This window comes from Enoplosus armatus, chromosome 7 (assembly GCF_043641665.1).
Source record: "Enoplosus armatus isolate fEnoArm2 chromosome 7, fEnoArm2.hap1, whole genome shotgun sequence".
NCBI lineage: Eukaryota > Metazoa > Chordata > Actinopteri > Centrarchiformes > Enoplosidae > Enoplosus > Enoplosus armatus.
In genome coordinates this window covers 4,041,935-4,067,992 of record NC_092186.1, presented here as the reverse complement: position 1 = coordinate 4,067,992, position 26,058 = coordinate 4,041,935, and the positions used below count along the sequence as shown (strand labels likewise).

The window sequence follows — 26,058 nt, the reverse complement described above, 5'->3', positions numbered from 1 at the left end:
TCATGCTCCATAATGGGGCCCGCGCTACAGAAATAGCCCCTCGTGTGTGTGTGTGATGCACTGGCATAATGTAGATGTAATACAACTTGTTGAATATCAGCGTGCGCGAATCAAATGTTGTCAAGTGTAGCGGGATATCAATATGATGAAACAGCGCAGGTGGCTCGGGGTGCGTGGTGAGACTTTGATCAGTCGTCCTTTCTGGCTACCTGCCCACCTGCCCAACATGACTGTCAATCTGAACAACACACCATTACATAAATGGCAGTGGAGCTAGGTAAACCAAGCTTAGTAACAAATGTTTGGACTCTCTCCAGAGCGACGCATAAATCTGCCGGCAATTTACCAAAACGGAGGCACAGTGAGACTCGCTCTGCAAGCTGCTGGGGTATGAAATCTGAAGTCTGTAAGCTGTTTCTCAAAAAAACAGAGATCTGCAAGATGGTTGTGAGGTGTGTTCTGTTAGTTTGGTTCTGAGATAAAAACAGAGGTCTGTAATCTGCTTCAGATGTATATAAACCAACATTAAGTCTGCTTTTGAGGTAAAAAAAAAAAAAACATCTTAAGTTACAAAAACATCCATGCTTAGGTATAATTAAAGTTTTTAAACTGTTTGAGGTATAAGAATTTTCTATTTCAGGCTGCCTATATTGTACAGGAACTGAGGTTTGGAAATTACACCTCTGCAAGGTCTGCTTTTGAGATTTACAAGTGGTCTATTAATCCTCTCGCCAGACAAGAAGGTCAATTTTGGGTTTATGCTGCAAATGTTTTTGCATCAAGTTTTTACAATTCTCACTTTTTACAATACGCGCTCATGGCAAATAAACCATGGTTAAAGTATGGTTAGGATCCGTTTTATGATATGTGGTTAAGGTTTGGCTACGTTTAGGCACACAAACAAGTTGGCTAGGCAAGGGGAAAGATTGTGCTTTGGATTACAGTGACTGACTGTTGGTAGAAAATGAATTAAATGAACATCGGTGTCCCATATTAAAGTCTAGTAGTAAAGACTTTTCATCTTGCTACATGGAGGACACAATACTTCCTGCATTGGCGCTGAATCTTGGTATTGCACATAAATCGTGAGGTGTCTAATATACTTAATTCCGAGGATGTTGGGCTTTGCTTTTTCTGCACTTCTAGCTGGTCGTGAGGAGGAGAACCTGCAGCCTGTTAGTGTGATCTCAATTATGAGAACTAAAGTCTGGAGGCTGGGGTCTGTCAACTGCTACTGATGAAAAAAAAGCTGCTGTTGAATGATAAAAGCTGAGATGTCTGAAATGCTTCTAAAGTATAAAAACTCTCAGATGCTTCTGATGTGCAAAAACAGAGGGCTGTGAGCTACAAAAAAGCAGAAGTGCAAGTTGCTTCTGAGGTACAGTGAGGTCAATAAACAGAAGTTTCTTCTTCATAAGTGTAAAAACTCAAGTCCTCTTAAAAACGCTCAGACATAAAAACAACCTCAAGTCTGCATGGTGGTTGTGGGTCTGAGGTATAATGCCAAAGTCTGTGAACAGCTTCTGAAGAATAAAAGCAGGTCATTCAGCTGCTTATACAGTACAAAATCTGCAGCCTCTGAACTGCTTCTGATTTGTAAAATCTGAGGTCTCTTTATGGGGTCTGACATATACAAAACTGGGTCTCTAAACTGTTTCTAAGGTATAAAAACACAGGTCTAAAATGTCATTCTGGAGGAACAAAAGTCCTCCACTTTTGTTCATTTTGTAAACAACTTCAGAGATATAAACCTCGAGGTCTGATGGTTGTTACAAAAACTGTGGTCAGGAAAGTTGGTCTGGAGTCTAAAATTTAATGTCTGCAAGCTGTTTCTGAGTTGTAAAATCCAAGATCTCTAAAATGCCTTTATGGTGTAAGAGCTGAGGTCTGTGAGCTGCTTAAGAAGTACGAAAACTGAAAACTGAGATCTGTAAACTGCATCTGAGGTAGAAGAACAGGTTTGTAATTTGGCTCTGTGGTCGGCTACAAGGAGTCTATCTGAGGTATACAATCTAAGGTCTGTAAGCTGCTTCTGTGATACAACAACTGAGGTCTATAAACTGCTTCAGTAGTACAAAACCTGATCTGTAAGCTGCCTTAAAAGTATAAAAGCTGAGGTCTGTAAACTGCTTATGAAGCACAAGAACTGGGGTCTGTAAGCTGGTTCTGGAGAGCAAAAATTGTCTTCTGTAAACTGCTTCTAATACCGTGTCCACAATGCCTGCATAGCGAAAACAGCACGTTAGCAAAGCAGCAGCAGCTTCAGTCCCCCGTCCATGTCTTCACGTTTAGGCACAGTGTCGAGTGTAGGTCACCAGCGTTTTAGCAGCCCAACACACAATCACTGTTGAGTTAAGTTGCGCAGTTACGCTGCCTGTGTAGATAGCTGGATCCATTAAAATAGAAGCATATCTGTTATGTCAGACACATGTGACACAGAAAACTGAAACACTGAGATCTGTAATTTGGCTCTGAGGTAGAAAAATGTCTGCAAGCTGTTGCGAGGTACAAAACCTGAATCCAAAAGCCAGACCTGGGTTTTAAATACTTGAAGTCGGATGGCTGCTCTTGAAGCACATAACAGGTCTGTAATTTGCTTCTTTGATGATTCATTTGGGTTTCACCCCCCCCCCCCCCCCCGCACACACACACACACACCTCAGTCCATTTACCTTAACTGATTTGCAACAGCGATTTTTAAGGTGAGTGAAATCACGGTGGCTTGTCAGCAAATGCTTTACTGAGATGCACTTAGAATGAGTTGGAGGGAGAGGTAAAAGCAAATGACCACACGCCATAAAACACACACACCCACACACAGACACCATTCTCCAGGTGTTTCCCCATTACATTCACAGTGAAAAAACCCCCCACTAAATATTATTCTTAATAAACAATAAAATGGGCTCCTTGCTTTCCACTTAAGCAGTTAACCGGTTGACTCCAGTGGCAGTACGGGGGGAGCCGTTTCTCACTCTAATCCGCATGTAGCAGCGGCAAGGATTTCCAATACTCCATAAATTCAGGGCTTATCTCCAGACAGTGACTAGTAAATGGTAAGCAATGCTATCAATCATGGAGCTCCCTGCTGTGTGATTCATAGTAATGCGTTTTCATTTAAAACTCCCCTGGGGTGGAGGAGAGAGGAGAGCAGAGGAGAGGAGAACAGCAAGTCTCCAGGCATCAAATTCCCCACAACAATCAATACGTGGAGCTCAAACAGCCCATGCCTCAGCCTGCCCGGAGAAAATAAATGTATTAAGGTAAGGAAAAATGCATTAAAAAGGAAAATGTGTTTAGGTGAAAGGAGAATAATCAGGAATGAGGCATCAAAGCAAAGGCTGGTAGCATATGGAGACACAGCTACCTGCAAGAAAAGCCTGAGAGGAACAGCTTTGTAATAGAGCAACGCTAATGGTACATACAGTAGTTCAAAGGCAGGCAAATGGAGGTCTATTGTGGACAAGGAGCAAAAGAGATGGATGTAAAGATAACACTGATAGTGGAAAAGGTGGCTTACAAATTGTCACCCTAACGCTTGGGATTATTTCTCGTCAAAGGTGGCCATTGAAATAGGACAATGGGGGTTCCCCCAATGCCATTTACAGGTCTTGAATATGTGTCTGTGTTTGTGAGCAAATATTCATATAAATAGGGCTGCAACTTACAAGTACATGTATTTTTTTTAAATGTCAATGGGTGGCTCACTAAAGTCCTGAGAGCCCAAGGTGGGTTCTTCAAATGTCTTGTTTGACAAATAGTCCAAAAATCAAAGATATTCCATTTAAAAATCATATACGTCACAGAAAAGCAGTAAATCCTCAAATTTGAGATGCTAGAAGAAGCAAATATGTGGCATTTTTTGACTGATAGAATGAAATGATTAAGCCAATGTCTGTTGATTTTCTGTCAGTCAACTAAGCGACAAATTGTTTCAGCTCAAATATTTGTTCTCTTGATTCAACAATGTTAACATTTCATGATTAATGATGCAAGTCGTGCCAGGTGTGCAATGAAAATGATTGAAAATGTTTGAAAAGTGAAATAGCACCATATTTACATGTAGCTGATGCATACTGATAGTAGCTATTGCCGCTTTTTTACAGTTACTAACATATGCATATATGAACTTCTTGCTGAAATTTGCCTCAATCTCTTACTGCTCTGGCAGTATTTTCTTCCCTGAGGCCACACAGCTAACATTAAGATCAAGTCCACAACCACGCTAGCAGCTAGCAGTGAGGCTCCAATGCTCATTGTAAACCAAGCTGTTAGGTAGATAAACCAAAGTACTGGCGAAATATACATTTTGATCTGATGACGGCACTAGATGAAGACCATGAATTTCTGCACCAAATTGCATTGTAGTCTCTTTTCTGAACTTTAGAATGAAATGTGCTTGTAAAAATGAAAAGAAAGTTATTAGGATTCATCCTCTGGGGACCATGAATGTCTGTACATAATTTAAAGGCAATCCGTCCAATAGTTTTTGAGACCTTTCCGTCTGGATTAACAGGGGTGGGCCGACCAACAGACATACCAATATTGCCATCCATAGAGCCTCGGCACAAGCATGGCTAAAAAAAGTCAAAACTCTAACTCTCTCTTTCTAATTTTGCTACAGAGTGGTGAGTGTAAGATAAGAAAAGGTTAAATTATCAGCATATCATGATTTCAATCGAGTTGTGGAATGCAGACTCGTTAGGCTAATTTTGCAAATCAAAACACACAGAAAAGCTTTGAATGATGGTTTGAAATGAAAACATTAATTTGACAAATATCTGAATAGTCCAATAGTTTGGGACAACCTCAATTACACCTCTCACAAGTGGATAATTTGTTTTATGTACAATGAGTAATCTGCCTCCCCTTAACCGATCTCTATCAACAGTTAAAAGGAAATGCAACGACACTGATCTCCTCCTCCAGCACAGCAGCAGTCACAGCTGTCAAAAGTGAGTGGGCCATAGCACCTCATCCTCCATCCACACAAGCATCCTCGTCATCTCGGCGAGAGGAATCAAGGAAACGCACGTTATCAATCAGAGCACCACTCCCTGAGGCGTATAAAGAATACATCAATCAGAGGCTGCAGTTTTTTAAATTGCTTCAGAGGTACATGGCTGAGAGACAACCTGATGAGCATGAACTCTCCTAGTAATCACGCCTTCAAAACAACAAATTGATGTGTAGGATATTCTCCATATGTTGACTTGTCCGTGATTTCCTAGTTTCATGTAGATGGCCCAGGCTAGGGGAAAACTAGGCACAGCAAGACATGCCACTCCCCCGTATCCCATAAGGTCTACCCATACCAAAGGCTTCCATGCCTACTTGACTTACACAAAATGATTAGCAAAACGTCCACTAAAGACCAATTACTTTGTTCAGACGGCTTTGAATTTAGGTTGCTATGGTAGCACCCTAAGCACAGATTTAAACCATGGAGGGCTGCCAGACATTGCAGGCACTCCCTCCCTGATACCACTACATGCAATTTATTAATCCTGTTTGCCTACACACAAACACACATGCCAGACATCTAGTACACACATTGTATTATACGGCTGCGGGTTATATAGGCATAATTTCACACTGTGTCAATATAGGATTTACTCAGAACAATTATTTATCAGCTGCAGCAGACAGTAAAGGTAACTCAACAACATTCTCTCTATGCGCACCAATGAATAACCAGTAAATCACGTTGTACCATACATCTGTTTGTGTTAAAGCAGGTGATAAATCAAGGGAAAATTCAGCATTTTCCATACAAAAGCATTAGTCTGCTACCTCTATCGAACCTGAATTATATAGTAGCCTAGTATACCCAGAAGAAGTCCATATTGGACGATTCTGCGACTCACAATTTATGTCCAAGGCCTATGGCTCAGGGCTAATGCAGGAGGTGGTGTGGCCATGTATGAGGTGGAAAATAAGGGTGTGGAGGTCGGGCTGGTGGATGAGTTGTACAGTGTAGCAAATGTGACTTTCATGCTGGAGACCAGAGTTTGAGACCAGTCACAGACCTGTAATCAGGGATGTAAGTAACAAATTACATATACTCTCCTTACTATAACAAAGTACTTGTACTTGTTTGAATACTTTTAAAAATCTGTAATTTTACTTAATTATTTTAGTATTGTACGTTGCGTCAAGTCACATCTGTTACAAGAACAAAACTCAAATGAAAAAGTCATGATAAATCGTGTGGGAGTGGACCAAATCGTAGAAGCTGCTGGTGTGTCTGCAGGCCGCAGGAGGGCAGAGCTCCTTGTCCAGAGAGCTGACACTCTGTAACAGACACGTGTTAGTGGCCGAGTGTGGGGGGGGTGAGAGGTGCAGTCGCAACCAGGCTGGGCTTAGCAGTTGGTGAAAAGTACAACTATGTAATAGAATAAAGAATTATGTCATTATGGGTTAAGGATAGCATTATTGTACCTCAGCATAGGTTAAAAAAAGGTTGCCTCTACCTCAATTAGCAGTGATTTCATGCAACACCTGGCGAGCAGCTAAGTGACCCAAATCTAAGCTACTGTAAATGAAACTCAACACTTCCACATACTATGTTTTACATTAAATGTCTTCTTGCTGCTCAAATGGCAAAACCTTGTCTTGTCTTCCTGTTAGTCTTTTACTTTAAAGCATGTGCAGGAAGTGTTTGGTATTAATTAGTGAATGAAAAAACTGCTTCTGTTAAAAAGAGAAACTCAAAGCAACAGGGAGGTGAGTATGACATGACTCTGACGTTGTACTGATGGAATCAGTGCTGTGAAAATGTACAGTTGCTGAATTTGCCATTACCTATTACCTACCTTACCCAAGTACGGTAATTTAAAAAAGCTTTATTAAACCCATGATGTTCGTTTTAAAAGGAATTATTTGACATTATAATAAAACATGACATATATACACATATACACACTGATTACCTTCAAATATTTTTCTAATTGTTTGAAAATGATCAGCTGTTTAGTAAAGTACAATCACTGTCAACTGAGAAAGTACTTTAAAACTATGTCAGCTTGATATTTAATGGAAGGCAATAAAAGAAAACTCACAATATAGTGATTTCCTACCCAGATGTATTACCATGATAAGACACAAAGACTTAGGGCTTAGGGCACTAGGGCTCAATATTGAACTCTAGTTCATTGCTAATTCTTAGTAACAGTAACAAATGTGTAAAATGTTTGAGAACATGTTTAAAAAGAGTATTCTAACATTTCAATAATCTGTATGAAAAATGTGTGTGTTTTCACCTGTTTTTATGCATAACATAGCAATGGATGTTTGAGGTAAAAGGAAGGTTTCTTTCCTATTTGGGATGTTTTTTTGGTTTTGTTTTGGTATCTTTTTCTTATATGGAGAGCAGGCTGAAAGATCCAAAAACAGAACTCGAATGAATCAGTTGGTTGTCAGCTTTTAGATCCCTTTTTGTATGCAATGCAAGCAGCCGCATGGGCATAAAAAAAACAGATTTAAGCATTTGCAGCAGTCATTCATGCAGATTTGTGCGCCTGAACATGCAAGCATAAAAGAAAATAATCATAAAAATTGCACTCTCAAATAAATTTAGAATGAAAGAAATAAATGCATACACACCCAGAGAGAAGCAATCCAAGTGGAAATCACTACACTGTTACTTGATTGACATTCAAGTAGGTTGAAACAAGTGTCAGAACCGCATAAAAGGCAAAGTAAAGGTAATGCATTTTGACATGAGAAAAACAGTCGAGATTCGAGGCGCTATTCTACCAAGACTCTGTGGCACATTCCCATTAAAGCACAACAAAGACCAAACAAACATGTCACCAACAAAACACAGCCTAAATGGAAATAGGTCTACTTTAATTTTACTTTCATTCTTCGATAATCGCTTGCAGACATGAGGGAAATGGAGTTTGAGTGATGCTTGGTGAGCACAAAGGACATTTTCCTTGTGCAAATGATCCATTTAGACTTTGTCCTCACTCTGTGCTTCCATCAAGTCAACACGGTCACAAAACTCATAAATATATATTTTTTTACCAAAGCCCATTAGTGGTCCATTCCAAAGAACCCTTTGAATTAAACTTTTCAAATAATCCCCCCACTCTTTCATAAGCCTACAATATGAATGATGAAAAACCCAATATTCTGTCCAGGAAAATATATATATATATTTTTGTCATCACACAATCCAGCCCTGCTGTCTCTTCCAACTTCAATTTGGATGGTCTGGGGGAGGTGCTGAGAGGCCACGTAAAGAGAGATGGAAAGGATAAATGGATGGCTACTGTCATTCTAAAGGCAGATTTCTCATTATGGCCGAGTTAAATCAAACCAAGATGACAATTTAAGGCTGATTAGGGCAACACATTAAGGCAGAGCTGGGATTATGAAAGGGAGCCCCATCGTAAAAATGTAAGAGTTGATAGAGTAGCTGCTATTTCATGTCAGAATAAATACAACCACTCCATGGTAATGGCTTTTGAAGTGCTGTCCTCTAAAACTAAATTATTTGAGCTGATCTTCTATATGGAAAGATGTCTTTATCAATCATAGTACTTGAGATTGTTTGCAGTCAAGAGGATGCATAAACCCAATCTCCCTTTAAGTGACGAAAGGCCTCCAACTGTTTGGCAATGATTCACATCCAGGGATCAATACCCCATTCTTTATATATCTCGACAATGCATGCCATTGTACAGTATAAGTCTTAATACCTTACCTCCGTGCGTATGTGCACATCACACTTGCTGGTTATGTTTCATTAATCTACACAGTTTCTTATGCCATTCAACACATTGAAAACAGTTCACACTGTCCTATGAAAAATCATTAGGTCAATAAAAACTCCCACAGGAGCGTCCATTCCTACCGATCCTCTACCGGTGTCTCCATTTGAACACACTGCTTAACCTGTCAACAACAGCATTAGCCATCGTACTTTTCTGGCCTGGCCTAAGTGTTCCCCACTGCTTTGTATGTTTAATTACAATACAGGTAGACATGTGGCTGTGATGACCAATATGGGTGATAGGGTAAGTTATCAGGCAGGCAGGTACCGGAACAAGAATGGGAACACGGATGGTGACAAGGAACACAGGAAGGATCACAGGACTACAATGGCAGTGAGACAACATAAACCATTTAAGTGGAAATGAGAAAGTGGCAGGAAAATATTCACTGGGGATTAATGAGGGAACAAGTATATTACCAATAAGTCTCTAAGTCTTAGATGATATCTGAAATGTTGAATATATACTATGCCCTGCTCTGGCCCTTTATTTCACTCAGCAACCTTTCCCATCTGCTACTTCAATGTGAATGTGTATGCCAAGGGTTGCATTAGTGTGTGTGTGTGTGTGTCAGATAGCTAGCAGAGGTAGAAGCATCGACAGGCTAGAGAGGGTACCGATGGCTATCGGTGGGCTCAGGCAGGGACAGCCTTGATGCTTCTACAATAATAATCCGCACTCCTTTTCTATCAAAGAATGTCCAAGTGATAACCGCAACAATTCTGTGGGGCGAGAGCCACCCCCTCCCACTTTCGATTTTCTCTGGAGGACTTTTAAAAGTGTTGTTAAATGGGATGTTCCACCCAGCAAACATTATTTTTAGACAGTGTTCCAACAGCCTACCCCCCTCCCCACCCCAATTTAGACATACTCCACAGGATTTGTTGCTCCACAGAGGACGGTAAGCTTGGCTATATGTGGGCCTAAAGGGTTCAGGTAACTAAAAAAGCTGAACAGCTGCCTCAGGTGAACAATTTCAGACTCTTTAAAATAGGAAATGAAAGCCTTAAGAGAATTGGGATCTCATATCTAAAGCAAAACCCTTCAATGAACCTGGAGATATTTAAGAAGTGTTAAGGGTTTTAAAATGCCTAACTGGTGTTAATCTGTTTAATCTCACTCTAAACAACACTGCTATCTCTACCTCTACCATTGATCATCTCCCTGTGTGCTATCTGGTCCCCTGAGAGAGAAAGGCTTGTGCCACATTATGCCTCTCACCAGTCAATCCTCTTAGTGCCTAATAATCTCCTTTATTCCAAATAGGTATCCACAGTTAGCATCCTGGTACCTAGCAGCCCCCTCAGCCACGGTCTGTAGGTCTAAACTGGCTTAATCCGACTGTGGATATGATCCAGAGGGCGATATGGTGCATTAAAAGGAAATATACAGTGTACTGTATTCATCAAGTGTAACTCAGTTGAGACATACATTATTGCAAAGTGGAAATAAATCTTATTAAGACGTGGAGGCAAATTGTGGTCTCGAAGAAGGAGCAACGTTTATCACTTCACAGGATTTAAAATAAATATTAAACTGCTTAAGGGACAATGGTCTCCTTATGCAACAATCAAGGATCTTCATTTTAGTTTCTCTCAAAAGAAAGTTGATTCAGACTGCAAATAAATTCCTTGTGTGTATGTGCCATCCATTATAACCCTGAAATTAAGTAGACATACAATGCAGTACATCCACATTCCAACGGTGTGGAAAGCGATGACAGACAGTAATGGCTATGGTCTTCAGGTAAAGGATGCCTTTGGATCACATATTGGAGGTTCTCAACTCTAGAAGCCAAGAAGAAGTGTCGTTATCAACTGGGCAGTGCTGATGGGTTTGTGTTTTGTCAGCTTGGTGTGTACTATATAAATTCACAATGACTGTTTAAAATATGTTGGGTTATACCATTACAAAAGGGAGAGGAGTTATTTCAAGCTGGCTGAAAAGCGCTGGGGTGAAGCGCTTGTGCGGTGAGAGAAAAAACGCTGCGTGTCGGTTTTGTTTCTATGACAACAATATCTTGACTCAAGTTAGGGGGGTTACCACACAGCTAACATCAAGCTAACAACACGTCGGGTGATAAAATCGCTCATACTCACCAACAACATTCAGTTTCTGGCCGATCTACACCTACAAATGGACTTTTCTGTCGCTGTCTCTCCAGCGCCTTTCTGAAAAGTTCAGAGATTTTCCAACTAGAAGTGCTCGGAGCAGCCGCACAAAAAATGCAGAGTGCTCTGAAAAAAAGACGCCGGGTGCAGCACTTTTTCCTCAAGGTGGCCGCTCTCCTCATTGGGAACAACTGAAACACGCCCTAAGTCTCTCTTACTTTTTTTCTGTAAGACTTGCTCGTACAAGTGTTCCAACTTGGATTGACCAAACCTGATGAGTGGCACCTGTTCATGAGGAGGTGAGCATATGGGAAATTTGATAATTAGCATAGTCAATGCCCATAAAAGTGCCCATTCTGCTCAGTTTGTGGGTTTCATTCACAAAAATGTTACCAAAAGTAAAAAGAGCAATTTCACACCACAGAGCTTCAAGTCAAGAATTTCAGTTGGAAACTTCCAATCACCAAGCTCAGAAACAAAGCAAGTTTATATCTGTTAAGTTACAGATTCTGGGTCACTTCAGCAACTATGGCACAATGTTTTGATCCCAATTGCAAGGACAGAGCGATTTGAATTTGCTACAGAACCAATTTATACCTCTAACCAGCTTCTCCATAGCAACGGTTGCTGAGGCTCTTGGGTAATGTTGCTTTTTGGGGCCTTAATTTGAACCTATATCATCATTAAATTATCCAGGAGACTCCTGTGTTTCTATGTGAAAGAAGATTGAGGAAATAGTTAAAAGAAAACTTTCAAATGGAAATTTACAGTGGCGGGAAAATAGTTCGGGTTGTGGGCTATGTAAACATTTGCTTTGAACACTAGCTACTCTATGTTGTATATTATCATACTATTCACTTTTACTGAACAGTCACAACAAAATACTTTTTCAGATGTAACAGTTTTTTAGATTTGTTTAGTTTAGGATTGCAAATCCATTGGTCCATTGGTCTCTTCAATCATAGGTCTTTCAGGTCAAGTTCATTTGATTCATATCTGTAAAAATTATACTTGGTTAAAACACAGCAATTACAAATTTGGCATTTCTTTTCAGTTGTGGATGTAAACCATTTAGTCCTGTCGATCATTTCCAAGAACAATGTATTTGTTAAAAGAGCCATTAAGTCAACCTCCATGATGTGCCAGATGTGGTTGCTAGGAGACTTTAGGGGACAAATGCAAAGCCTCTTTCATACCATGCTGATTCTCCAGCATAGGTACAGCACATTTACTCATGCTGTAGATATTTTAGAGACAAAACAATGAAGTAATGCCATTTCTACCTTTTCATCTTGTACTTTCCTAACTAAATCTAATGGCCCTTCTATCACCCTCCTTTCTCTACTTCCCATGTCTAATTATTCACATTTCTCTCTTTCCAAAGCTGAACTCCCTTTCTGTCCTCAGGGATTGTGAAGCATTAGAGTGCTGCAGAGTGCAGGCAGCTCCAGACTTTCAGCTATCTCTTACAACTTTAGTGGTTTTAAAGCAGCAATATTAAAAGGGAATACATTTAGTCCAGCAAAGTGAGGTGAATTTAACAGATCTCTGCCTAGTCAGAAGTTTTTGTCTCTACGACAAGTGGTCATGATCAAGTGATCCTCAATAGAATGGGATCCTGAAGTTATATTGATCTGAAGTCCGTGTAATTCAAGGGTACTGTTTTCAGAAAAATAACTCAAACTTGTGGCCAAACTTAAAGGTTCTACCTGCAGCTTTATAGCAGCACAAGACAAGTTTACATTTGGTAACGTGGCAGCAACAGGTACCTAGTATGTAACATCAGGCATACGCAGCCATAAAGTATATCTCTTCATCTTAGTGTATGGAGGAGATCCTTGAGGAACTGCAACGATGTGCATGACAAAGGTCATGTGACCAATAGAGGTAACCAAAGAGTATCAGTAATGGTGTGTGTACTCATCAACACGTTAGGTACAAGAGGTTAGGTTTGGTACGCAATTCTCTTGGGCTCTATACACCCTATGGACTATATGATTATTATCATCTGACTCCTACATCCACCTACTCACCTGTTCCTAATTCCTCAGTTACCTTACACAGTATTATACCAGCCCATCTCCCCGTGCTCCTGGCCAGGTATGCTTTGTAACCCTGAAACTGGGAACCTGAACCTGAATCTGTACCTGTCTTTACCTTTCACCTACATCCATTCCTGTTAACCTGTGGATCTTCATTATGTATTATCATTTCACCATTATGTCACTGAACTGTTCCCATCTGCCTGGTTGTCTGCATTTGGGTCCTTTTCCTTTCTGTCTCATACACACTCTGTGACAAATTAGGTCTACATCGTACCATGTGTGGAATTTGAAAGTATCAGTAGGACAATTTTTGGAAGTCTAGCTAGCTGTAAACCTTTACAGATAAAATTATTGAACAAAGCAAGCCTTAAAATTTGAAAACAAGGAATTATTTTCACAGCAAAGGCAATGACACTATGTTATTATTTGTTTTAAAATGAGTATGGGTATTATCTTTGTATGTGTGTATTTATGGTGATGAAGAAAAAATGCGATTCTTAATCATTTTATTAAATTAACCATGTAACAACTGTTCTACAATGACAAAATAACAAAGCTAAACTGAAGAACCAATGGTAGTTTATAAACTGTGCAGGTGGGCTGTTCAAATGATCAATATTATTGATTTGTTTTAAAAATAGACCTGTATGTTATGAAATCCAGTCAACTGAGAAGTTCAGAGTTTACTTTATGTGAGGGTAGGAAAATGTTTTTTCTGGTGGTTGTTTGACTTAATAAATATTATTATCTCAAGGTATTCACTGTTTATTTGCACCACTGCATCTCTGCCCACACCTCGAGGATTGTCCTGTGGACATATCGTGATGTGATCTCAGCTCGCTGAACTGGACTGCCAAGTCATCGGATCTCAGTCCAAGTGAGCATTTGTGCGATATATTGGAACAAGGGTTTTCAGAGTAGAGATCCACCACCAGGCAATATGACACCGCTGTCGGAAGCATCTGACCTGTTGGCCAGCTACTCTGTGGAATACCTCTGACACCTTGAAAAGTCAATGGCCTGACAAATTGTGGTGGTTCAGAGAGCAGGAGGGGTTGAAACTCTATGTAAGCCAGGTTTCCTGTATTATTTTGCACATTCCATGTAAACCAATGTAGCAGTATTTTATCATAGCCAGCTTCACATACTTCCATCAACCTGGTTCAAATCTCTGTCTATGAAAACAGAAGGTGACTGCAAAGGGTGACATCTCATCATCAATACTAATTACCACCCAATGAGAAGGTAATTGGTGGAAATGAATGCGGAACAGCTAATTTACATATTCATAATAAATGCTACACTACATAAACACAGCTGTGAACAAATAGGAGTGAACTGAGCAACCACTATGTTTAGCAAAGGTGCTGCTATGGATTGTATCGCTTATCAAAGAATTAAAAATGGCTGTGTACAGGACGGCCATAGAGCTATATGGTGAGGTTATACTCACTATACTACTATACTATATATTACACACATTTTAGTTTATATATATAGCATCACCTCTCATCCTCTCACTTATGTGCATTTTCCCATATGTGTAGCAAACCATAATGGAAGTCCTCATCCACCCTCTCATCCATCAGAGGGTGGATGACGGTGGTTGCATCCACCCTCTCTATCACGTAGCAGTTGATAGAAAGGAAACATGGACCAGGAGAGTAATAGTCATTCATTATGACAAAAGAAAATTCAAATACATTTTATGTGGGCGGCAGGAATGAAATGCTGGTGCACGTTTAATGATGTGATGTCTACATCTAAATGATGTGTTCAGCCTAGTAACTGTATGTGAGGTCAATGTAAAGACACGAGTGGACGCCAATACTCGTGTCTGTAAGAATGTATGTTAAAAATGTCACTCATCCTGAGACTGTTTGACTCTACAGTAATTCATAAATGTACAGAGTTAAGAGGAAAAAGGAGATGAAAACAACAGAAAGAACTGGAGTTTACAGTCACTAAATTGGCTGTTTGGGGCAAGTAACACAGACAACAAAAACACTCCAGCTGTCTCATTTGAGCAAAACTGAACTTCCTGTAATTATTGTAAGATGTTTTTCCTACGCTGGAGAATTTCTATTATTATATGCCCATCCTGGCAGTAATGTGGATTACCGCCATTATCACTTTCTCTGTGAAAGCATGAAATGAAAGCTTAAAGGTTTAATTTTGATCCATGAAATATATATCAATATATTGTTAAAAATATTTATATACATACTTTGCTAAAATAAATGCAGTAGCCGTTGTACCATTCATTTACTGGTAGTCATTCATTTTACGGTGCAATCCTTTGCTGTGAATTGTGAAGCCATTCTAGCTTGTGCCCCACAGTAATCGCTTTAAGGCATGTAGACTGAATTCCAGAGCAGTTACGAGGATTCCACTTCAGCTCCATGAGACTAACGGTAATATTATTTTAGAATTACGCCACTGAAATACAATTGTAGTTTTTATTCATGTCAAATTGTATTGTATTTTAATTAATAGAATAAACAGCAACTGCAACTTTAAAACTGATAAGTCACCATTGCAAACTCTATGAAGGTCTGAAAGACTCTACACCACAATGGTATGCCATTAGGGTGCACGCCAATGAGCAGGAATAGCACAGCAACACTGAACAGTTTTTGACATCGTTTTTTTTTTCATTTAACCTCCTGAAGCATTTTAAGAATTTAAGGAGCAACCTAAACAAACTTGCCTTGTCTTAGTAATGGCTCTTGGCCTCTCTAATATCACCCTAAACTACAAAGCCTCTTGGGCTTACAGAATAATTCTACCAAGACCACATCTGCACAGCAGCGCCAAGCAGTGAGGTTCATGGGGGAATGGTTTGACACTCCCATCTGACTCAAGCCTAATGGGGCGGTGGGGTCATGCTGTTTAATGGCAGTTAGCTAGCTGAGTGACAGCACTGCCCCACCAGGGGCTCAGCTGTCACGAATCGCAGGTGTGCTGCTGAGTTATGTGCCATTGTAGGATGCGATAAGGTCGAGAAGGGACTGTGTAGGAGAGGGAGAAATTGATAGAAAAAGATAGAGAGAAACAGAGCAGAGAGAGGAAAGAGTGTTGAGAGAGCCCTGCAAGCATTTGGCTTGACATGGGTGACATGCAGGAGGTGGACACATCCAACCAAAAGGTTCAACACAAACTGGCACAAAATGATATGATATATCACGGCGAAAATCTTCATAAACAGCTTTAAACTATTCGTTTTGAACTAATCACGAAGATATTCAAACACGAAATTCATGGCCTGACGGGACCATGACAACGTAGTAAAAAAGACAAGGGACTCTGCCAGACGGCACACTGCTGATCCCACCTGCATGACTCGCCCTTGTGTGCAAGTGGAAAATGTCAGTGGCAATTATAATGCAAAGCTAACCTTTTGTGAGGGAGATTACTGCATTGATATGTTGTAGTTGGTCATACATGGTCACAAAGAAGGCTTTCTAGACAATTGTGATTCTGGTGAGCGCAGCATTTCGGTTGCCCAAAGTACCCAAAACTGATGGGAGCTACTCTAATGGAAAGACAGTAACTGGGTTGAAAGTCTGAAGATAAAATATCTTGCTTCATTCTCCACAGTTACTGGATTCTAAATGAAAAAACATGCATCAAATACACAGAAAATGAATAGGAATCATCATCTGGGGACGATTAATATCCATACCAACACTTTCAGCACCAGTCTGGCCAGTAGTTGTTGAAATATCATCAGCTATGGAAGTGCTGGATGGACAGATCAACCAACCAACAATGCCATTTGTAGGTGTGCATACAGAGGAAGAGGAAAACACACATCTACAGCAGGTTAGGCTTTGGATTTCTAACCCTAACCCTATAAGATTTCAAATTCACTTTCTTTTCTCAGAAATAAGTTTGCAATTGAGCAGTAGTGTTTGATTTAAAAACCACACACAAGACCTATTTTATGGGATTACAAAATGCAGCAATTTTCAAACTATTGCAGATCAGAGCACAAGCAATACTAAATGAATGAATGTGTGAGCGATACACATTCTGTATCCATGACCTGCTTCTCAGAATGATTCAACAGTAATGCCGACAGCTTTCATATATTTCTGAGCTGTTGTTATGAACGACACTGCGGTAACTATACATTTGATAAGTCTGGTGATTGTAGAGATGGAAGCTGCAGCTTCAGGCTGACACCAAAAACAATCTATGTGCCCCTTTGTGTCAAAGCAGTGCTGTGCAACACGGTGAAACGGTTGCCTCGAGCAAAGAAAATATCATCTCACATCCAGGTGCAAAAAAACAACACTACATAGGTTTGTAGTAAATCTGTCTCTGTGCAGAACTATTAGGTCCTTCAGGTCCATTAATCAGGCGACACTGGGGGTTTTAAAGGCCCAGGTTACGTTCGATAGGTGACAGGGTTGTTGCAGTGGCTGCAGCCAGAACTCCTCAACGCATTATTTCAGCCAAATAAGTCAGAATGTTTAAACGGCATCTTAAAATTTGTTTACACGTTCTTCTGGGCAGTGATGTTACTTCTTGCTTTCAAAACAAGCCTCTTTTCATTTTCTCCATATTATGTAGGTTAGATGGTCTTATAGAGGGAACTTGACTAGTATTTGTGTCCATGTTCTTACTTTAAATGTTACTTTAAATGTTAATTTAAAGTAAGAACATGGACAATGTAATATGCAAATTAAGCTGTGGGATCTGTACTTTAAGGGAAATGGCAGTTTGTGTAACAGGTTGAGAAGTTGAGAAATCATATTTGAATGGTCACTCGGTTCATTTCAGTGCTATAGTGTAACAATCACAGTGTTGTCATTGAAGATCTTATTAGTGCAGCTCGTGAAGCTTAGAAATGTTATCACCAACTGAACCAACTTATCAACTATGAAAATCACAGACCATCAAACTCATTTCTCAACCTCTATCCAGCTGCTTCACCTAACCTCACTAACTTATCAACAACCAATGTCTTGTCACCATAACCATTGTCCCTTACCTAACTCTCCTACACCACACTTGGATACACTTAACTTGTAGCGTAGGGTTATCCCCAAATAAAAACTGGGCACCAGACAGGAGATAACAATGATCCCTACCTTTCACTTTAATATTGTTACAAACAAATTGGATAGATAGCCCAGATAGCTTGTTACCTTTGCTACAAAAGTACACAAGATAAAAGAAAAATACGAAGCATCAATTCAGTTTCAACAATTAAATCTTGTTGTATTTAAACCGAATATGAAATCAACTCAAATGTTTATGGAGTATCTCACTCACAAAATGCCATTAAATCAACAGAAACCAAATTCAAATTCTGGAGTCTGGATATGAAAATCAAATGTCCCTTAATTAAATGTCTTAAATTATGATTGAGTGTTTGTTTGGGGTTGCTCTAAAGACCAAGGAGGGGTAATGTACATTAACCTGAGGCAGGGGAATAGGAGAAGCCTGGGGAGTTGCAGGAAAGCAGATGTTGAGGAAAATATAAGACAATCAAGACAAAGAAAACTGAACCAGCATACTGTTGGTTTCAAACCCAAACAAAAGAGTGCAGGTTAGAAATTTCCCTCACTCCAGTGCTAAGGAGAAATTCACATCCAAGCTAAAAGGGGAAAGGACCCGACCGTGTACTTTAACAACTTGGACCCCTAAACTAAAGTTGTTTCAGAGGATACCCGATCAGGATATAGGCAAAGGACTGTGCATCTCTGCGACCTTAGAGGAGGTATTATGCTCATGTCCAGCTCAAGATCTTTAATTTGATGAAACTCTATCATTTTATGGAGAAAATGTTTTCTGGTTTTCCCTCTGATGTCCTCCGGCTGCTCTGCCTCAACTCTCTGTGATTTACGGAGTTTCCTGATGGACAGAAAGCTTTATAAAGTAACTTCTAACTGCTGCTAACTGCAACTGCCTTTAGCTGAGTTCGCTCTGAGCACCAGGGGAGTGTTGATGTTTACACCGCCAGCACAGGAGCTTTGGACCGCAGGGAGGAGGAGGTTTTCAGTCCCGGGCTCTGAGAGTTAGATGGTTAGAGTCAGCTAACTAAGAACATAGATATAGATATATATCTATGGCTAAGAGGACTACAACAAGATTTAATTGATGAAACTGACCATCTGAAGAAATCCGGGATGTATTTCGCAATACATCTCATGGAAGTATGACACGAACAGCAGTCTGAAGGCTGAGCTTTTGTGTCACATGGATTACTTTTACATATGTTTTCCTCATTATTTGGCAACTTTGGTAACATTTAGTAGGAATTTCCAATATTGTAACACTATGACTATGATAGAAAATAAGGAAAAGCATAATAGATCCTCTTTAAACCTTTCTACCCTAGTGCTGAGGACTAACTAATCAACTGGTTCACCTGCGCTCCGTGCAGCCCATTATTCCACTGAACCTATGCCACTCAGTGACCACGATTGGAGTGAGCACTGTCCTAAGAGGTGTCCTTTACCCCTACTCTGCTGTATACAGCTACCCAACTAATCAACTGCTCTAACCATCACCATTGTTCCTTACCTAACTATCCTACTTTACTCTAACCATGCACCCAGCCCATTTTATCAACTTCACTTCCACTGAACCTATCCCACTCATCACTGTGCTTCACTTATCCACCGCCTCATTTATCTGAGGAGGTGCTCCGACTGGGACTTGAACTCCGAGTTCACCGAGTTGCCAAGTGGTGTTCTTAACCCCTACTTTATCCCCTACTTCATCCAGCTGCAGTGAAGCAATTCAGAGTACAAAGGCAAGCTAATATCCCTGCAGATATCAGAGAAAAAAGTATTTATACTCCTGACTGCAGCACAGACCACCATCAATCTGACAAGGAATCAGTTACTGTATGTAGATGCAGTGAGTGTCTTTGAAACACATCAGCAATCGAAGCTCACAGCTGTAGTGAAAGGACGCATAAAGTAGAGCAGAGTGCATAGCAGGGTCATTCATAACATGCCCTTTGGGAGCAGACACATGAGATCATGTAGCACTTTGTAAAACAAGCCTATAATTAGATCAATCCAGATGCTGAATATAAATGGAAATGTCTCTTTTGTAGCTGCTAGCATTCTGTCTCAATCAGCTTAAGAAACATCAACATTTATTCTATTTTTTCTATGCTCAGATTACTGATAAGTGTGCAAATGCATTTTTTACACAGATAATATGAAACAAGTGATCCTTTATCTGGGTGTGCGTCATTGTCAGTCTAAAAGCCTTTGAAGATTTTAACCTTTTATGTAGTCTGTCCACAATATAGGTTGAAGTATATTTTAAAGTCAAATAACAGGCCATGATTGCTTGTGTGTGTGTGTGTGTGTGTGTGTGTGTGTGTGTAGCATAAGTGGTGCATTGGAGCAAGTAATGGGAGACAATGACTGGAGAAATGGATGACTCCTCAAAAGTCACCTTGAGTGAATAGAACTCATCATTCATATGCCAAACACACACACACACACACACACACACACACACTTGCAGCCTCTCCACAACTGACCAAGGTCTTTGTCAACATTAAGGACACCAAGCATGTTGTACTGTACGTGGTGATATTCATCAGCCATGTCTTCCACCAAATCTGCCTTCATCATCGCTAAAGATGACAATGCCGACAATGACGTACAGTGTGGCTCCACTGCTTCCTTGTGCTACAGTCTCAGTTCCATGTTTAATATGATTTATATTTGTTCCTCACATTTTCAGGCCATTTACGGTTTGAAAAAGGTGTGACCTCTTTAACCTCTTAGACTTAAACGCTGTTAAATGCAGCAGTACACAATCTGAGGCTGCGTAAATGTAGTCTGACCTGTGTGTCTTTGACATACATGTTGTAAAAGCAGCATTCTTAAATCACACAACCTGTAATTTTGTTGTCATTTTTGGAATCAGCAAACTAAAGTTTGACTTAAATTCTCATACTTGGTCTAGATTAAAACTAATATTAAAATGTTAACGTTTTTCTTTGACTTAGACGGGGTTTAACTGTAGACAACTAAAAAGTGACTACAAATAAGAGGGATGAAGTTGATTGAATGTGACTAAAAGGACTTTTGAATCTAAAAATACCTGACAAAATGAACACTAATTGCAACAGTGGCACAAGTAGAGAAGAGTCATAAAGTCAGCGAAGTGACCAAAATTTAGCAAACATAGACTACCAGTCATACCAGACCAAATTAACGCCATGAATTTTGAATTGAGCAAGGATTCCTTATACTGTTTATGAATTCAGCTTTTCATTTGTAAGGGGAACATTATGTCATTTGTTCTTTCAAAAGTTCAGTTGCTTTGAATAGCATGCTGTGGCTTCTGTAAAAGTGTCCAGTGAAAAAGAAATGTTTAAAATATATCAAAATATGTTTGTTTGTTTGTTTGTTTTTTACTTGAAATAGCTGTTTGGCAAATAATTCAACACAAGGCCCACTAACTTGGTGTTTCTGAAGCTTTGACATTGAAGTATAGAATTTTGGTTACCTGACCAAGGGTGTAAGTTTGGTTTTAACTCGTACACAAATACACAAACACAAAATGGCAGAATTCTGAAAAAGAGTTGCTTTTTGTAATATGTATTTGCTTATATAACTTGCCACAAATCCTTGGTCTTGTATTATGTGGTTTGTATTTAAAGTGATATTTAACACTTTATTTTGTTCATGTAAATCTGGGACTTATGATAGAAATATGATTGATAGATACGATTCACTTTTTGCTAGTCTGTTTTACCCAATTGTCTGCTCCAAGTCATTTTAAAACGTAGCCAACAGCGTGGTTAAGCCTGAGCTTGCCAGATCATTTTGTCAGGTACCCAACATATCTAACACTTCATTAATATAACCCACTTTTTACAGGAAACGCACAGACCTGGCATCTCTGCTTGGACCCTACCGGTAATACTTTAAGGAGTAAAAATGACATGTTAAAAATATTGGTATGGACATTTCACTTGCGCTCTAACATCCATCCATACCATGTCCATTCCAAACTTTACTACGCCTATGCACATGATATTAGGTGATCTTATATAATAGACAGTGGGCTTACATGGTACATGGTTGCCTTGTTGAAAGCTTCGGAAACACAGAGAAAGTGATTCTTGTGTTAAGAATTCTTTAGTCAACTAAATTTTACAAATTCAACAGAAACATGTCTTTCCACAAACAATATCTGTTACTGGATAATCCACAGACCTCACTGTGAGCAGTTTTTAGTGAAAGTACTTTCTGCTGAAATAGTCCCTATGACAACTCCTGACAGTTAGGTAGCAGCATTCTTGCTTGTGCATCTCATGAAGATGCACTTCAGTCAATTTTTTAATCACCTGGCCCCCTAAACATGTCTTCCTTTTTGCATTAGCATGTGAGGTCTTCTACTTGCTAACTACTGAAATCTGTTGCAGGGCAGGCATTGATGGAATCAGTCCTGACAAATGGGCTATACATGGAAAAAGGTTACATAGGTTGTACCAATAATGTGGCAATCAGGTGATGGGACTCTGAGACCTCATGTCAGCTGTCAGGTATCTTTTTATGTACTGTTCTCCTCTAACCTATAACCCATCATGTTTATATGTTTTGAGCTATAATAGCACAGATGCCTGCTCTGCTAGAGGCCATGGGTTCATACCACATTCCCACTGTGCTCTATTAGTCATGCTTTTTCTCCCTGCATTTCAAGGTTAATATTTTTCTTACTCTGGAAAACAATTAGCTACAGGAGGTCATGGATGTGTGTGATTGCAGTGAAATCTCAGTGCCTTGTCCCTGCATGCTTTCAAGCTTCACCTTTACACTCATAATCTGAACATCGACCCTACGCCTATATAACCCCCGGCCTCCACAGCAACTGATGAAGTGCCATTCAGGCTTGCATTTAACCCCTAACTGCTTCGATAGAGCTATTCAACAGGCTCCAGTGAAAGACTGGGTTTGTGTGGGAAGCTCCCGAAGTGTGTAGGTGAATGATGTGTGTAAATGTGTAACCAAGAGCCGCCCTGGAACACCTCTCTCAGGCTGTTGCTGTAATATCCCTGGTGTATTTCTCTGATAATGTAGAACCATAAAGTCAGGCTGACAGCACATTTGCACTTGTTGCAGCCTTGCTTTTGAGACAACCAAAGCCAAAAAACGCCACTTCAAACCAACAGCATCTACCTAGCGTGCTGCTAATTTGTGAATAACCTCCATAAGATCACTTAGAAGCTCTAACAACCTTCCCCGTCAACAGCTGCAGCAACAGACACTGGTGCCGCTTCTATTCAATACAAGGCTTTACTTCTTGTTATTCATCCTCATTGCCTAATGGAAGGTCGGCTACAGAGAGCACAACAGGTGTCCCACTCAGACACACACGCTTAGTCTAAGAAACCTGCTGGCTGCGGTCCACTGATTCCTCGGTGAGCGACATGCATCATTAACAGCTTTTAAACTGCAGAGGCGTACTGCCTTCAGGATCTTCTAACAGGCCGTCCGTCTCCCCCTCCTTACAACATCCCACCCACTACACACACTCTTTAAAGTGTTACTAAATAGGCTTAACAGCCCATTCCAAAAAGCTTGCATGGGGCATTTGTACTCTATAAAAAAACCCGCTACAAGCTACAAATGGTACCTCACTGAGTGCCCTTATGGAGCATACACCAGTTGATGTGCTGAGATGGTTGAGGGCAGCAGCAGGTGAGTGTTTTCTCTACAACACACTTGTTTTCCAATAATTGTTCAAAGAGGTGTGAGAATTGTTAGAAGTGGGTAAAAGCACAGAGTCTTGTAGCAACTTATGATAGCATGCATATATACATACTTTCAAGCGTTTAGACATCTGTTCAGGATATGAATATGTCAGGACAGGATGACAGGATAGTGTGCAAGTCTTTTCTTTGAAGCGACTGCACTAGCAGGCTGACGGAAGGTAATCCTTAATGAAAAAGACGTTTCTCGTGGTTTTCAGCATTTGGCCGCTTCAGCAGCTGATGGATCCTTGTAACATGCCATTAAAACATCACACAATAACGTAAGGACTGCCTTAAATCCGACAAAAGAGCTTTCATATGTGCCAGTTTTTGGATGTCGATATGGTGCGGGTGCATTTAGCAACAGCATGGTGAGATTGTGTTGTTATGGTAGAGAATGAAGGCTGTAGTAGGTATTTTGGGATATATATATATATATATAGGTTTGTATATATAGTGAAGCACACACATTTTCCTGTTAGTGTCATGGAGCTGAAGTGAAATCCTTGTGAGATTAAACATGCCTTAAAGCGATTAGAAAGCTGTTTGGTAGGTATAAACTGGACAGTCCTCCTAGAGGCGCAATCTAAAATGGCTTCACAATTCACAGCAATGGATTGCACACTAAAATGAATGACTGTGATGAAAGGAAACTGACATTATATTTTTAGCAGTTTGAAAGACCTACACAATGCAAACATTGTGCATTGTGTACAAATCTGAAATCATAATATTTGTCCGATGAATCTATCGGTACAAACATTTTAACGGAATATTCTGCAATTTTTCGTAGTATTCAGCGAAGCATTTTAGCGTTCCATGTTTCGAAATTAAACCTTAAAGCTTTAATTTCATTAATGCTTTCACAGGGAAAGTGACAGGAAAAACATATTACTGCCAGTACGGGCGTATAATAATAGACATTCTCCTGCGTAGGAATAACATCTTACAATGTTTACTAAAAAAGCCTTCATACAGCGCCACAAAGAAAATACAGAAATATCCAAAGATTTCATTCCCAAAACACTAAAAAGCAAAGCGACATTTCTTACCAAAATTACAGAATAAAATAATCTCAGCAAACACACGAGATCAAAAAGGTGTAGTGTGTCTTTAATTCCCTGCCTTTGTGGCGGCGGCAGCAATAGCGAGGGCATCCCAGGCGAACCACAAAGCCAAGGGTTAAAGACGATACCATGCTGACTCTCTCTAAACGACATGCCACGCCATTTTACCAGCTCTTTATTTCCCCGTCATCGCAAACCAGCTCCAACTTCCTGCTCGCTTGCATGCCATTCAAGGACAAGGATGCGAGAAGCAGAACGGGGGGGGGGGGGGGAGGAGGAATCAGTGTTTCAACAACATTAAGGGAAGGTCATTGTCTGCGGGCTTACCCTGGGAGAGACGCAGAGGGCCTGAACCTGCCAGAACCTATCCACGGCGACCGGGAGCGGGACCTGCGAGAGACCAGAACAACAAAGACAGTTTGTGACAAAGCTGAGGCGCCGCAGTCCGAGAGGAGTGAAATCAAATGTGACATTTTTCATTTATTTGTAAATGCCTCCTTGGCGGCACACTCACTCGAAACGACAGTTGGGCTCTTACCAAGTTAAGGGGAGCTGATGGTAGAATAGAGGGATCCTGACAGAGGTTGTAATGAGATGCCGCATTAGGGCCGCTCTCTCATCCACTCTCCCCTCTCTCGCCCAGGAGCACGCCCTTCACTTCCAATCTACTACCCCAACCATTTGGAAACGGTTAACCCTATGAAAAACTACACTAACCCTCTTTGGTGCTCTGATAAAACATTCTTTGTGGGTTTATTTTGTCAGAGATGCCTTTGATGCTACAAATGCCTTTGTCGATAGGATTTTGGAGCGTTTGGAGCCATGGGAAGGTTTGAAAATGATTCACAATACCTGTCCAAAAATTAGGAATAGGAGCATTGTCTGAGGCTGTAAAGCACTGAATTGCAGTTATGGAAAGTAATTAAATACATTTACTCAAATAACGTACCTCTCTACAATTATGAGGTACTTTTACTTTGCTTAAGTATTTCCATTTTATCTTACTTACATTTCAGAGGGAAATTTTCTACAATGGTTGCTTGTTACATTTCTAATCTAACCAGCGGTTCCCATCATTTCTTGGCTTATAACTCCTTGTAAAAAATATTGTCTGTTACACTTCAGATGTCAATGAGTTGCAAGCAGTTCTACCGAAGAGTGATTCCCCCTCTAAACTTCTCAAATGGTTTAATTTAAGTAATTGTTTGAGGCCGCAAAACTCTTCAATATTCTATCAAAAGCAAACAAAAACTGAATGTAGTTTTGTGTAGCAAAGTTTTGTTTTAATCATCTCATGATCCCTAAGAT

At 40.1% G+C, this 26,058-nt stretch overlaps 1 protein-coding gene across 1 annotated transcript in view; it reads right to left on the bottom strand.

Moving 5' to 3' along the window:
* Nucleotides 1–25,230, bottom strand: part of LOC139288060 (inactive N-acetylated-alpha-linked acidic dipeptidase-like protein 2) — a 395,466-nt gene extending 370,236 nt beyond the window's left edge. The window contains 1 exon segment of the mRNA XM_070909308.1: nucleotides 25,078–25,230. Coding sequence (XP_070765409.1) covers nucleotides 25,078–25,230 — 153 coding nt within the window.
* Nucleotides 25,231–26,058: the final 828 nt, after the last annotated feature.